Below are 16,873 nucleotides of genomic sequence, written 5' to 3'. Positions count from 1 at the left end.
ATTTTTGTTTCCTCATCTATGGCATGGTTTAGTCCCTTTCTACACCCCTTTCTAGAGAGTAGGGCTAGGGGAAGATGGGCAATTCTCTTGTCCCTTCAAGAGACACAATACTCAGGAAGTCCTCCTTTTCTGAATAGAAATAGTAACTTGGTATTGCTTGCAAGACCACTCTAAAGCTAGTGCTGGCCAAGAAATTGCCCTTCTCTGGTTAGAAGCTTATATTATGGGATTATATTACCTAGGAAATCCTCCTTCTTTGGCTGGAAGGTCAGATTCCAGGAACCTCAAACCTGAGGTTTCTTACAAGGCAACCCCTGAATCTGATATCACCTAAGAAATAGCTTCTTTGAACCATGTGGACAAGCACATGCAGCTCTTCATTTGCTTTTACTGAAAGGCTTTAGTGAAGTGGTGAGAACCCTCCCACCCCTATGCACACATATGTTCTCAGAATCTCTCCATAAGAAAAGGTAGAAGAAGTGGAAAAGATTCAGTCTTTAATGAAGATTCCTTTTAATGGCCAACAGATGGGCATAGCTCCTATGATAAGAATCCATCCTCTCAAGATTCCAAGCCAACTAATTCATCTCAGGAGAAGCTACAATCCCTGAAAACCATATTCTGGGGGAGGGGGTCAAGTGGGGAATGTCCATACTCTCTTTAAAGAAATGGAACTGAAAGGTCTAGACAAAATTTCACCTCCCTATGAGCTCAAAGTGGCCAGGGAATTAACTCCCTTGATCAAAGCTTTACAACACAAGAACCATCACAAATTATAGTTTCTCTATATCCTCATCAAACTGATTATGGAATTCACAGGATCAATTCCCTACATACAAATAGTAAATATAATTTAATATGAGGAGGGAAAGAGAGTACTAACAACTAGGGGCAAAAAGGAAGGTTTCCCATAGGAAATGGCACCTGAGATGGGCCTAAGAAACACATGACCCCGCAAGATTTACAAGCAAATTCTATCAAACATTTAAATAACAATTAATTCCAATACTTTATAGACTATTTGGGAAAACAGATGAGGAAGGAGTCCTACCAAATTCTTTTTATGACACAAATATAGTACTAATACCTAAACCAGGAAGAGTCAAAACAGAGGAAGAAAATTATAGACCAATTTCCCTAATGAATATTGATGCAAAAATTTTAAATAAAATATTAGCAAAAATATTACAGCAACTTATCATGAGAATAATACATTATGACCAGGTAGGATTTATTCCAGGAATGCAAGGCTGGTTCAATATTAGGAAAACTATCAGCATAATTGATCATATCAACAACAAAACTAGCAGAAATCATACGGTTATTGCAATAGATGCAGAAAAAGCTTTTGACAAAATACAACACCCATTCCTATTAAAAACACTAGAAAGTATACGAATAAACAGAGTCTTCCTTAAAATCATTAAGTAACATCTACCTAAAACCATCAGTATGCATTATATGTAATGGGGATAAGCTAGATGCATTTCCAGTAAGATCGGGGTGGGGGGGGGGAAACAAGGTTGTCCATTATCATCCCTATTATTCAATTTGTTACTAGAAATGTTAGCTTTCACAATAAAAGAAGAAAAAGAAATTGAAGGAATTAGAATAGGCAAAGAAGAAACTAAGTTATCACTCTTTGCAGATAGTATGATGATTTACTTAGAGAATCCTAGAGAATCAAGTAAAAAAAGTACTTGAAATAATAAATAACTTTAGCAAAGTTGCAGGATATAAAATAAACCCACATAAATCCTTGGCATTTCTATATATTACTAACAAAGCTCAACAGCAGCAAGAGAAATTCAATTTAAAGTTACTGGGCGCTATAAAATATTTGGGAGTCTATCTGCCAAGACAAACCCAGGACCCATATGAACACAGTTACAAAACACTTTTCACACAAAGAAAGTCAGATCTAAATAAATGGAATAACATCAGTTGCTCATGGTTAGGCCAAGCTAATATAATAAAAATGACAATCTTAATTAATTTACTTATTCAGTGCCATACCAATCAAACTACCAAAAATGTATTTTACAGAGCTGGATAAAACAATAACAAAATTCATCTGGAAGGACAAAAGATCCAGAATATCAAGGAAATTAATGAAAAGAAATGCTAGGGAAGGTGGCCTAGCCATACCAGATATTAAACTGTATCATAAAGCAGCAGTCATCAAAACTACTTGGTACTGGCTAAGAAAAAGAGTGGTGGATCAGTGGAATAGGTTAGGTACACAAGTCACAGCAGTCAATGACTATAGCAATCTACTCTTCGATAAACCCAAAGAATCCAGCGTCTGGACTCTTTTCACAAAAACTACTGGGAAAACTGGAAAATCATATCGCAGAAACTGGGCATAGATCAATATCTTACACCATATACCAAAATAAATTTCAAAATGGGTTCATGATTTAGGTATAAAGGCTGATACTATAAGCAATTTGGGAGAGCAAGGAATAGTTTACCTGTCAGATTTATGGAGAAAGGAAAAATTTATAACCAAATAAGAGACAGAGAGCATTACAAAATGCAAAATGGATAATTTTGATTATGTTAAATTGAAAAGTTTTGTACAAACAAAGCCAATGCAACAAAGATTAGGAGGGAAGCAGAAAATTGGGAAAGAACTTTTACAAAAATGTCTCTGATAAAGGCCTCATGTCTAAAATATATAGGGAACTGAGTCAAATTTATGGGAATACAAGTCATTCTCCAATTGAGAAATGGTCAAAGGAAATGAATAGGCAGTTTTCAGTGGAAGAAATTAAAGATATCTATAGTCATATGAAAAAAATGCTCTAAAAAACAACTCTTAGGTACCACCTCACACCTGTCAGATTGGCTAACATGACAAAACAGGAATATCATAAATTCTGGAGAGGATGTGGGAAAATTGGAACATTGTTACATTGTTAGTTGAGTTGTGAACTGATCCAGCCATTCTGGAAAGCAATTTGGAACTATGCCCAAAGGGCTATAAAAATGTACATACCCTTTGTCCCAGCAATACCACTTCTAGGGCTGTATTCCAAAGAGATCACACAAGTGGGAAAGAGACCAGTACGTACAAAAATATTTATAGCAGCTCTTTTTGTGCTGGCAAAGAATTGAAATCAAGGGGATGCCCATCAATTGGAGAATAGCTAAACAGGTTATGGTATATGAATGTAATGAAATACTATTGTGCTATAAGAAATGAGGAGCAGACAGACTTCATTAGAACTTGTAAAGATTTATGTGAACTGATGCTGAGTGAGGGGAGCAGAACCAGGAGAACATTATACACAATTACAGACACATGGTATCTGTGAGGACTAATTTTGATAGAATTGGCTCTTCTCATCAATGCAAGGTTCAAAGGCAGTTCCAAAAGATGAATGATGGAAAAAGCTATCCACATCCAGAGAAAGAATTACAGAGTCTGAATGCAGATTAAGGCAAACTATTTGCTGTCTTTTTTCCCTTCTTTTTTGGTTTTGTTTCTTCTTTCTCATGATTCATTCCATTGGTTTTAATTCTTTTTTTACAAATTGACTATTGAGTAAATAAGTTTAATGTGAAGGTATAGGGTTTTGTTTCTTCTTCCTCATGATTCATTCCATTGGTTTTAATTCTTTTTTACATATTGACTATTGTGTAAATAAGTTTAATGAGAAGGTATATGTAGAACCTATATTGGATTACATGCTGTCTTGCAGGGGCAGGGGGAGGAGAGAGAGGGGAAGAAAAATTAGAACTCAAAAACTTGTGGAACTGAATGTTGTAAACTAAAAATAAAAAATAAATTTAAAAAAAAAGTATGACCCAAGTTGGGCACTGAGAGCAGTTACCTAGAATGACTGAGGAAAAACATTTTTTTCTTATTCTATATTTAGTACTACCACTGAAAACCTATTAATATGGAGTTACAGAATAGATATTATATATTCTTTGGTGACAATTCAATCTAAAACATTTGTAAGGTCACCAGACTTTAACTAGAGTTGAATTTTACTGAACCTTTACCATAATTACGTTAATTTAATAACTTCCATAAAACAAAATTAAAAGCTCTTGATTTTTTAATTTAATGTTTATTTAATTCATCAACAATATATGAAGGAAGCAAAATGTGGTCATTATCTCCTCTAATTACTTTCACCACTTGCAATCACATATCATTACCGTCCTTTGTTTTTGCAGAAACTGCTGACCATACACATTTTCCAACTGGTTCCCTTTCTGTGTGATATGTTACCCATTCCTGGAGTTACTACTAATGAGTCCTATGGCTAGATTCATTACACATGGCCGATAATAACAATTTTTATTGCCAGTTTAAAAAATTACAATTCTACTTGATGGTAAATTTCAACATTATTCATCTTGCTTGTGGGAAGAGGAAAAACTGATGCAAAAACATTGTAGTATCAGCAAAATATTTTTGATGTCAGCAAGTACTATATATCTGAGATATTAGTTGAGAAGATAAATGTTATCTTAATGGTGACTGAGACAGGAGAACAAACTGAAATATTAATTGAAAGTATAAAAGAATGTAATTGCCAGACTAATTGCTTTACTTTGAGATATTTTACTTCTAAAAGATCCTTCTTATTAGCAAGAAAGCAATACTGTCTGTGCCATAAGAACAACAAACAGGCCATAGACTTAAGGACTATACCAGCCCCTTTCCTATTCTGAAGCTATAGGCAGCAGGTAAAATGAAGAAAAAGATTACTGGGCTAATATTTGTAAGACAGCCCATTCTTTTGTTTTTAGCTTAATTAAATTTTAATAATGTTAATTTCAAGTAGACAAAGGTAAGAAACTTAAATAGTTGCTTTTAAATAGCCCTACGATATAACCGTGCTAAACTAATCAAGGTATCAAACATCCTATTATCTTTATAATAAAATATATTTTAAAAGTTAACTGTTCCTAAATGTTGACAATGTTACATTATTTGCATAGCTATCAAAATTGTGTATAACTTGTACATATTAATTTTATATTCATATATTACAAACACAATCTCAATTCTCAAAAATCTGAAATAATTAATCCAATATAGTACAATTATATACAAAAATAACAAGAGGACAACTTCAGTATTGAAGTATGTTATAGTGAGAAAAATTTTCCTTTTAAAGGCAGCATATGCAAGCCATTCACTGAACATAAATGAACATATTCTGATTATAATGCATAGATTGCAATTTACATTATTAGAAGGGACCCTTGAATTGAGGAGATCAAAGATCTATTTGAGTATTTTAGTATTAACACTTCATTCATCTGACATCACTGAGGAAAGAAATGTTTCAAATAAATGAACTTTGTAGACAGCTTAATCTTTCTCTTTTAAACACTGTGTGTGTGTGTGTTCATCATTGAACCATACAAAAGTCCCTCTCAAAGAAGAGATTTTTATGCCCCCAAAGGATTGCAGGATGGAAAAACAGAATTAATGCCCTCGTGACTTTTCCTGGAACAGTCTTGCACGACATAACTTACAGCGGAAGAAAGAAGACAGGAGAAACTTGTGATATGAGAGAGGTTTACAGGATATAAGGATGAATGATACGTGCCTGACAGACTGGGAGATTGTGGACCCAAACCTTACATGTCAGGCCATCAGCTACTAATCTTCTGTATGCTATAACAAACACATCGACTGCCCATTCACAATTTTGTTCTTAAGAATCACGTCTGAACACCGTAATGCAACTCCCCTTCCATTAGTGTTTCTAGAATTTTGTAGCATTTTTGCTACTTCAAAGAAATATCTATTGATTAATATAAATCCATGTTCCAATAACCCAGAAACAAAATTACTAAACTTGCATTTTAACTCAAATTCTTAAAGCAAATAAGTGTCTATTTTAAAAAAGTTTTCTAAATAGCAATGCATTATGAGTTTAATATGGAACATAGAGAAATAATTTTAGAAAACTGAGTTCAGTTTTTAGCAAAGCTTTTTCCCCTCTTTTTACCTCATCAGTGATGTCTGTTGCAGAAAGATCGATTGAAATCAACTTGGGAAGCCGTGTAATGAACTCAATCCCACAATCAGTCAACTGTGTGCAATTATGTAAATTCAAGTAGGTCAGACTACGACACCTAAAAAAATAACCAAAACACATTTCCAGTAAAGTTTGGGTTTTTGTTGCGCTGTTAAGAGTAGAGGTTTTTTCCTTTTTAAGTTTGGCAAAAGTGGATGAGTCCTAATTAAATGATTTTTCAATTTTTGAATGAAGACATATTGTACAAAACACAAAAAATTAAATAAAACTCAGGAATTTAAAACTGAGGAAGAGGGATTTTTTTTTTACATTTTATGTTCACTTTCATATTTTGTCAGCTCTTCCCATAAGAAAAAAACCACGTGTCCATCAGGAATTATTAAGTAAAGGGAGTATAGTTCTGTGCCCTAGACTGCAAAGGCACCAACCTGCCAACACCTGCCAATTATATTCTGATTCTATTTGGAAAGCATTGGGACTTTCTTATTTAGCTGGTGGTAAAAACTAGTCTTTGGGTATACAAAGGAAGGAAGATGAACTGAGAACTTCTATTGGTGTTGAGTAAGCATACAGAACACTAGCATGATTGAGAGGGAGAGAACAGTAGTCCTGGTAGCATAGGAAAGAATAGTGGACAGCCCTAAACATTTATGAGAGAGATGCAGGAAAAGCAGTGAGTGTGAAAATAATGGGAAGACAGGAAGCGAGAGAGGGAGTGAGCTGAGAGGTGTACTCAGAAGAAGAGATGTAGCATCAGGTAAAGTTTGGGGTCTGCAGGCCAGATGGTATTCAGGGACTCAGCACAGTGAGTGTGTGTGGCAAGTGAAGGGTTGTGTTTTGGGACCTAAACAGTTATACTGGGGTTAAAGGCTCATGACGGGAAAGTCAACTTAGATTCTATAAATGAATGGCAAGTGTCTGTGCTCCTGTGTTTTCCACAAAGGGATAAAAAATGTTCCTGGAAGGAGCAAGGAATCTAGGGAAGAAATGAGATCAGTGTGATTGTATGTGAGATGTCCCTAACACCATTTAGTGACCACAGAGGACACATAAGATTTGTTTGCTAGTCTATCATGTTGCTGATTTTTGCAACAATAATTCACAAATATATATAGATAGATAGATAGATATAGATATATATATATGTACATATATATACACACACACATAGTTCAAATTTTCAAAGAATTTTCTCCACATGAATCCATCAGGTGGGTCATGTAGGTTAATGGAGCCCTTCCCTGGTGCCCCCATCCCAAGCTCCCACTTGGTCTTCCAGGAGCAGGCAGGCACATGTTTGGGGAGAAGATGAGGGGGGAAGGACCCCACTCCCACTGTGTATTCTCTGCCCACTTCTTGTGGACAAAACAGGATCTCTAGGCAGGGCTGGAAGGAGGCCCATTTGCCCAAGCATGACTTTTTTCATTTTACATTTGAGAATACTTAGGTTCAAAAAATGCTGTAATATAGTGACATAGTTAGTAAACATCAAAGATGGGACTGTAATCCAGATTCTATAACTTTCCAACGTGGCTTAAATCCTCCTATAACTGAGGGCTTGTGAATTTTGAGCATGCAAGCTAGGGAAAGGATCAAAGGAAAGAGACCCAAGGAAACATTTTCAATCTTCAACAAACTGCCCTTCAGTGACAACAACAGATTTATCTCCTAGAAGCAGCTGCAGCACAGTGGATAGAGCGAGCACTGGACTTAGAATCAGGAACGTCCGAGTTCAAACATGGCCTCAGATATTTACCAATTGGGCAAAGTTGCTTCAATTCTGTTGGCCTCATTTTTCTCAATTGTGAAACAAAGATGATAATAGCACCTCCCTCCCAGGGTTGTTGTGAGGATCAAATGAGAAACTATTTATGAGAAAGCACTTAGTGCAGTGCCTGGCACATAGTAAGCACTATATGATGGCATATTCCCTTCTCTTCATAGGAGTAAGCATTTTTTTAGAGCCATAGAGATCAACATTAGATTACAGAACTACAGATTTCACAACTGGAAGGGGCCTCAGAGATAGATCTTGTTATTCCAATCTTTTCCCTTACTAGATGAGAGACCTGAAACCCAGAGAGGCTGTGATTTGTCCAGGGTCACAAAGGAAGGAAATGGCAAACTGAGCTCCAAATCCAAGACAGGAAACAAAATGACCATTAATTTTAGTAATATATTGCTGGCCTCTAGAACTACCTTCTATGGTCTGCAAGCTTTTGGCAACATGGTTAGAATATTTTATTGGAAAGGAAAATACATCCTCCCACACATTCTACATGTCTTAACCATGTATAATTCATTGTAAGGAAATGAATATATTGCTCTTTGCTGGATTTGACTCAGCTCCCACACATACCAACTAAGTGGCTTTGGGTAGGTCATTTAAACAATCTCAGCTGCAGTTTCCTTGCTTCCTTTGGTGTGTCACCCTCTCTATTTCAAGTCAACAAAACCCTTACTAAGCATATAGTACCAAGTACTAGACACAAGATTCCCCAAGCTGTATAATAATACTATGATACTTGAACGACTTAATTCACATGGTTTCTGGGAAGAAAATGGTTTGTGAACTGCAATATGAATGTGAAATGATGATGGTGGTGACAATGATGATCACACCAATTTTTGAAGTTTTAAGTATAGGGACAAGTTTACAACGAACATATTCCTAGACAGGTACAAATAACAATGGTAATGGGGCAGCTAGGTGGTTCAGTGGATAGAGTGCCAAACCTGAAGTCAGGAAGACTCATTTTCCTGAGTTCAAATCTGGCCTCAAACATCTGCTAGCTGTGTGACCCTGGGCAAGTCCCTTAAACCTGTTTGCCTCAGTTCCCTTATATGTAAAATGAGCTGGAAAAAGAAATGGCAAACCACTCCAGTATCTTTACCAAGAAAACTCCAAATAGGGTCACGAAGAGTCAGACATGACTGAAATATCTGAACAACAAAAAATGGCTATAACCATTAGTTGGTGTTTTAGTAACTGTTAAAGAAGTTTATTGTCATCACCACCATTGCAATTCAAAAAGTCTTCTGGCCAGTTAAGAACTTTGATAAAGCATCCAGAAAAATACTTCAATTCCATGCCAATTATACTTGTAGTTATGGTGGGTGTGTGACTTCTACACCCACTCTATACATGGACGGAAGGGACAAAGTGTGCATGGATCAAGTAAAAATTATGCCCTCGGGAGCGGAGCCAAGATGGCAGCTGGAAAGCAGGGATTAGCGTGAGCTCCCCACCGAGTCCCTCCAAAAACCTATAAAAAATGGCTCTGAACCAATTCTAGAACTGCAGAGCCCACAAAACAGCAGAGGGAAGTAGGGTTCCAGCCCAGGACAGCCTGGATGGTCTCTGGGTGAGGTCTATCCCACACGGAGCTGGGAGCAGAGCGGAGCAGAGCCCAGTGTGAGCGGCACGGACCAACCAGACCAGGAGTTGGGCGGAGTGTGCCCTAGCGACCCGAATCAGTGAGCTGCAGCAGTTACCCAGACTTCTCAACCCACAAACACTAAAGACAACAGAGAAGGTTAGTGGGAAAAGCTGCGGGAGTGGAAAGAGTTCGCAGCTACCGCCCCTGGGGCAGCGGAGGTGGGGCAGCTACAGAACTACAGCTGCAGTTGCTTCCAGCCCCAGGCCCACCTGGTGGGAGGAATTAAGTGGTGGATCAGAGCAGGAGTACACAGCCTGCTGAAGATCTAAGCCCAGTCTTGGTTGGGGGTTCTTCGGGAAGGAGGAGTGCTGGTGTGGCAGAGCTGGCGCATCCCCCTAAGCATGGAACATGGTTCTATTAACTCCACAAGCAGTCATAACCCACTGAAAAACTCAAGGGTCAAGTTAATTGGCTGGGAATATGGCCATGCAGCGAAAACACACCCAGATTCAGTCTCAGACCTTGGAATCTTACTTTGGTGACAAAGAAGACCAAAACATACAGACAGAAGAAGTCAACAAAGTCAAAGGGTCTACAACAAAAACCTCCAAGAAAAACATGAACTGGTCCCAGGCCATGGAGGAGCTCAAAAAAGATTTGGAGAAGCAGGTTAGAGAAGTAGAGGAAAAATTGGGAAGAGAAATGAGAAGAATGCGAGAAAACTGTGAAAAACAAGTCAATGACTTGCTAAAGGAGACCCAAAAAAATACTGAAAAATACACTGAAGAAAACAACACCTTAAAAAATAGATTAACTCAAATGGCAAAAGAGCTCCAAAAAGCCAATGAGGAGAAGAATGCCTTGAAAGGCAGAATTAGCCAAATGGAAAAGGAGGTCCAAAAGACCACTGAAGAAAATACTACCTTAAAAATTAGATTGGAGCAAGTGGAAGCTAGTGACTTTATGAGAAATCAGGATATTATAAAACAGAACCAGAGGAATGAAAAAATGGAAGACAATGTGAAATATCTCCTTGGAAAAACCACTGACCTGGAAAATAGATCCAGGAGAGATAATTTAAAAATTATTGGACTACCTGAAAGCCATGATCAAAAAAAGAGCCTAGATACCATCTTTCAAGAAATTATCAAGGAGAACTGCCCTGATATTCTAGAGCCACAGGGAAAAATAGAAATCGAAAGAATCCATCGATTGCCTCCTCAAATAGATCCCCAAAAGAAAACTCCTAGGAATATTGTCCAGAGCTCCCAGATCAAGGAGAAAATACTGCAAGCAGCCAGAAAGAAACAATTTGAGTATTGTGGAAACATAATCAGAATAATCCAAGATCTAGCAGCTTCTACATTAAGAAATCGAAGGGTTTGGAATATGATATTCTAGAGGTCAATGGACCTAGGATTAAAACCAAGAATCACCTACCCAACAAAACTGAGTATCATGCTGCAAGGCAAAATACGGACTTTCAATAAAACAGAGGACTTTCAAGCTTTCTCAGTGAAAAGACAAGAGCTGAATAGAAAATTTGACTTTCAAACACAAGAATCAAGAGAAGCATGAAAAGGTAATCAAGAAAAAGAACAAGAAAAAGAAATTGCAAGGAACTTACTAAAGTTGAACTGTTTTGTTTACATTCTTACATGGAAAGATGATGTGTATGATTCATGAGACCTCAGTATTAGGGTAGCTGAAGAGAATATGCATATATATATATATATATATATATATACACATATATATGTTTATGTATGTATATATATAAGTGAATGTGTATGTATGTATATATGTATGTGTGTGTGTATATATATATATATATATATATACATAGAGAGAGAGCGGGCACAGGGTGAGTTGAAGATGAAGGGAAGATATCTAAAAGAAATAAAATCAAATTAAGGGATGAGAGAGGAATATATTGAGAGAGGGAGATAGGGAGAGATAGAATGGAGTGGACTATCTCGCATAAAGGTGGCAAGAGGAAGCAGTTCTGTGGGAGGAGGGAAGAGGGCAGGTGAGGACTGAATGAGTGAATCTTGCTCTCATCAGATTTGGCCTGAGGAGGGAATACCATACAAACTCAATTGGGTATCTTACCCCACAGGAAAGAAGAGGGAAGAAGATAAAAAAGGGGGGATGATGGAGGGGAGGACAGATGGGGGTGGAGGTAATCAAAAACAAACACTTTTGAAAGGGGACAGGGTCAAGGGAGAAAATTGAATAAAGGGGGACAGGATAGGAGGGAAGAAAATATAGTTAGTCTTTCACAACATGAGTACTGTGGAAGGGTTATACATAATGATACACATGTGGCCTATGTTGAATTGCTTGACTTCTTAGGGAGGGTGGGTGGGAAGTGAAGAGGGGAGAGAATTTGGAACTCAAAGTTTTAAAAACAGATGTTCAAAAACAAAAAAAAAAAAGTTTGCATGCAACTAGAAAATAAGATACACAGGCAATGGGGCATAGAAATTTATCTTGCCCTACAAAAAAGGAAGGGAAAAGGGGATGGGAGGGGGAGTGGGGAGACAGAAGAGAGGGCTGACTGGGGAACAGGGCGACCAGAAAATATTCCATCTTGGAGTGGGCTGGAGGGTAGAAATGGGGAGAAAATTTGTAATTCAAACTTGTGAAAATCAATGCTGAAAACTAAATATATTAAATAAATAAATTTTAAAAAATTATGCCCTCAAAAATGTAGTAAAATGGCCCCTTTTTCTAGGTATTCTGTCTTTATAATATGCCATTTCATATTAAATCTTTCTTTTTACAGAAAATTGGTGACAGACTGCCCTGGCTCCAAAGATGCACTGTTTTACCTCCATGACTACTTTTAGCCAAAATTTCAATAAGGGCTGGCTTGCTTTTGGTGTCTACTCATTTTCTCCAAATTACAGAAAATAACATTATTGTGTATTTTATTAGTGATGAAATAATGCAGAACACTATAGTCCTTTGCCATACCTTTCTCCCATTTGTGCAAGGGCAAGATCACTTATTTGGGTACAGTTAGTTAAATTCAGTTCTCTAAGCTTTGAGCTTGAAGGTCCAACAAGGAAGCTCCTTAGGCCAGCATCACCAATTCTGAAAGGATGAAAAATTGCTTTATATATGCTTTATATGAATTGAAATACTAGGTAATAAACACCTTATTAATTATTAGAGACAGGTTGGTACAATGGAATAAGCACTAGCTCCAGAGTCAGAAGACATGGGTTCACACCCCACCTCTGCTGCTTACTATCTCCATAATTTTGAGCAAGTCATTTACCTTTCTTGGGCCTCAGTTTCCTCATTTGTAAAATATCAGAAAGTTTCTAAGGCCCTTCTAGTCTATGATCCTATAACACTTAAATGATTCATGATTTTGTTGGTGTGGGAACTTCCTCAATTGATGTAGAATGCAACCCTTCCATACCTTACCAGATAGTCTCTGAGTTACCAAAACCAAAAAATATTTGTCACCAGGTGGCCAACCTTCTGATGAAGAGCCTTGCCAAGTTTGGCTAGGTTGGTTCTAGGATTAGCAACAACGTCTATCACTATGCCACATTCAAAGACTTTCTATTTTCACTCAATTTTCAATGCATTCATGTGCATTTTCATTGGCTATCCATCATGCCTGCCATACTCATCCTCCTTACCTCTGTCATCTAATTCCCGTGGCTTCCTTCAAATCTCAGCTAAAAATCTCACTTTTTGCAAAAGATCTTTCCCAATTCCCCCTTAATGTTAGTGACTTCCCTCCCAATTTACTCTGTATTCAGCTCGTAAGTACATAGTTGTTTGAATATTTGTCTCTCCCGCTAGAATGTGAGCTTTTGAGAGTGTTTTTGTCTTTCTTTGTATCCCCAGTGCTGAGCACTCAATAAATGCTTGGTGATTACCTGGTTGACTGATCCAGTTTGGTAGGACCTGTCCCTAGGGTAACCTTTGAGAACCCAGGATCATTATCATGCCCCAGAAAGGCATTGGAAAAAGTCTTTTCCCAACTTTCTAAAACCAAATTTCATTGAATAACTATTGGCCTTTATAGAAAACCATTAACAGTATTGGCACTGATGCATTAACAACAATTTTTTTTTAAAAAAAAAACTGTAACTCCAGTCCCAAAGCCCATTGGTATGGGACTCTTTCCTCATTGGTGGAGACAGATGCCCTGCCCTGTATGAGGTTGCTGAAAGAAAGGACTCTGGGAAGACATGAAAGAAGCTGACAATCTCCATCATATCCTTTCCCCAGCTTGCTACACTAGAGATTTCCTAGAACTTCCCCTAGAATGAGATCTGGTATTCTCTCTCTCTCAGTTGAGCCGAGTTACCTCAATCCCAATGGAAGAGCTCCTTCACTCTGTATTGTCTAATATATATTCTCCTATATATACTTTCTCTTATTTGTTTTGCTATGATTTGGATAAATGGGTTTCTTGGCTAAGTTATATGTTTTCATTGTGGAACCAAGTATTATATGTGTTCATTGTGGTTTTTGGTGGGAAAGGGATCAAGCCTTGGATGTAGAGTTTGGGGTCCTCCTCTTCCCCAATAATCAATAGCAATCAGAATTTAGTTTGAACTTGAACTCGTTAGACTAACAAAAGAGAGCAAATAGATATAATTCTAGTGTGCCCCACCCCCCATCCCTTTTCTAAGCAGAGTAGAGTGGCCTCCAGCCCCAACTTCATTATTCCTCTCCTGGAAGGAACTGAAGTCTTCCTTAGAGAAAGGTGGGGGAATAAGAGGCTAGCTATTCTGTCCCCCTTCAAGTCACATAATGCTATCCCCATATTATATGTGGTAGGGGATGTGGGGGGACATCAGCCCTCACTACACATGGGGTCTCACCACATAAGCATTTCTAAGTTTCTACAATACAAACATGACTATTATTCCTCCTGCCTTCACAAACTATCTTAAAAGTCAGATAAAATAAGCACACAAAGACATTAAAAAGTACTCTGTTACCAAATACCAGATGAGTCAAAAGTGGGCTGTTTTGTTTATTGGTCTTATCTAGAGTCATTTCCCATCATTACAATCAATCAATCAACTAGCCTTTATATGCCAGACACTGCACAAGAATGAGAAATAGATCAGGGAAAAGAAACAAGGAGAAGTTGGTTTTTGGTGCCCCACTTGCAATCTCTGTTCTTCCCAATTATACCTGCTGTCATTTGTTTCTTTCTAAGGCAAAATTATTTCTAGAAAAAAGTAAATAAATGCTGCAGGGTCACCAACCTACAAAAATTCAACTTGGAAAGAACCTGGTCATAAAAATGGGTATCAGAATTAACTTTGATAGACTTGGCTCTTCTCAGCAATACAAGGTTCTAAGACAGCTCCAAAAGACTCATGGTAGAAAAGGCTATCCACATCCAGGGAAAGAATTACGGAGTCTGAATGCAGATTGAGGCGAACTATTTGCTCTCTTTGTTTTTATTCTTTTTTGGTTTTATTTCTTCTTCTCCATTGGTTATAACTCTTTGTTACAACTTGACTATTGTGTAAATAAGTTTAATGTGAAGATATATAGAACCTATATCGGATTACATGCAATCTTGGGAGGGAGGGGGGAGGAGAGAGAGGGGGAGAAAATTTGGAACTCAAAAACTTGTGGAACTGAGTGTTGTAAACTAAAAATAAAAAATGAATTTTTAAAAAAGAAAGAGAAATAAAGGTAGTTCAGTAAAAAAAATGTGCATCAGAGGCATTAAACCCTGAAGCTCTTGTCCTCATCTCCATTAACACATGTGTTCTTCATTCCTTCCTTAAAAAGGTCTGAGAAATGATTGATCCAAAGAGATGCCTCTTCTCAAGTAAAATATAGAGGTTCTGGAGAGGTCTCTTTTTTATGCTGATATAGAAATATAGTGAATTAACAAGTTATCATTTCATGAAATACCCACCCTCATCACTGCTGAGGGATTCACTACTAATGAATTTCATTACTATTAAAGCTCAAAGTACATTTTCTCATTAGATAATGATCTATAAATCATGACTAGATATAATCGAAGCAAAACTATTAGTACTATACTACTCAACCATGTCATGAGTAAAATAGTCTTTTGCTGGCCTGGGACCCTAACTGCCATTTCTATAGGAAAATCACTTTCCCAAAGTGTTAATTTTCAAAGAGTCAATTCATGGATAAACTTTGGATTATAAACTGTTGGTGGGTAGACAGACACTCTGCTTACTCCAATTCTATGCCCTTTTCAATCTTTCAGTGAAATGATGTATATTTTTTAAATGAGAACACCAAGTTCAGGAGAGTTGTTCAATTGTTCTCTCTACTTTTTACCAATTCATTTACTTCCTGTAAGTATGCTAACTGTCCTTATTAAATGAAAAGGAAAAAAATCTGCAAGATGGAAAAAACTTCCTGGTTTGCTTGTGTGATGGCTTCTACTCACTGCCAAAATGGCATATAGTATCCTGAAACCAGATTTGGAAATATAGGGTGTCCCAAAAGTCATAATGGAGTTTTAAGCTTTAGTAACTCAGTTCTGGGACACTTGTGTAGCAGCTTTTATCCAAGTCTTTCTCTATGTGATGAAACATCATACATATCTTTTTTATACATATTCTTTTCATAGAATCTAAATAAAACAGCTAGAAATATTACATGTAAATTATTTTAAATTTTAAAATTTTAATCTAAAATTCTTTGCAATACTGACAGTGGTAAAATTTTATCACACTCTTCTTATCCACAAAGAATTGTGAGTTTGGAAAAGACATTTCCAATAGAAATGTGGGTCTTAATATTAGTAAGGATATAATCAAAGCTACTAGGAGCGACTTTTGAAGTGTAAATTTGCATTATGAAAACTCTGAAGGTGATATTATGAGTTTTTTTTTTGATGAACTCATGGGATGGGATAATACTATGGTGCAGGTAAGGCACCATAGGATCAAAAGGACAGGAAGGAGAGATTCTAAATGTCTTCCCTCAGTGCCTCATAATGGGATGGATGTGAGCCTGGGTTCTTGAAGCCTGTGCTAGCAGGGTACATGTTCTGTCAGGTGTTATTAAACTAAAAAGGCTTTGAGTATAGATCTGGTAATGGCCTCTGTGTCTGTCATCTGAGGACTAACCTAGCTAAATTCAGAGAGGCTCATCTGTAATTTGGCTAAAAGGCGAGAAAGGCAACAAAATTCAGCAGAATATAAGCAGTTCAAGCACAGGGTTTATTTTACTTTTATATTTGTATTCCCAATGCCTAGGACAGTGATTGGAATATCAAAGTCCCTTCAGAAATGTTTATTTCTTGATTAATTGTCTGAGAGATGAGTGGATGGGAAAATTTCACAAAAATAGGAATAGAAAAGAAGGAAAAAGGAAGTACTAATAAAGATTCAAGAAGGCAGATACAGAGTTCAAGGGAGATTTATAGAGAGAAAAAGAATAAGACAGGTAAAAAATAGAAGGAAGAACGAAATATCTAGGAAACTTTAGGGGAAA

The 16,873-nt window shown here is 37.1% G+C and overlaps 1 protein-coding gene across 1 annotated transcript in view; it reads right to left on the bottom strand.

Moving 5' to 3' along the window:
- The window catches only part of FBXL13 (F-box and leucine rich repeat protein 13), a 156,545-nt gene that overhangs the window by 82,300 nt on the left and 57,372 nt on the right, over positions 1-16,873 (bottom strand). Inside the window, exons 7-8 of the mRNA XM_036760646.1 lie at positions 12,374-12,493; positions 5,985-6,111 (exon numbers count right to left, since the gene is read on the bottom strand). Of these exons, the coding sequence (XP_036616541.1) occupies positions 5,985-6,111; positions 12,374-12,493 (247 nt within the window). The remainder of the gene's footprint in view (positions 1-5,984; positions 6,112-12,373; positions 12,494-16,873) is intronic.

This window comes from Trichosurus vulpecula, chromosome 5, assembly GCF_011100635.1.
Source record: "Trichosurus vulpecula isolate mTriVul1 chromosome 5, mTriVul1.pri, whole genome shotgun sequence".
Classification (NCBI taxonomy): Eukaryota; Metazoa; Chordata; class Mammalia; order Diprotodontia; family Phalangeridae; genus Trichosurus; species Trichosurus vulpecula.
This window is presented reverse-complemented; position numbering and strand designations above follow the sequence as displayed.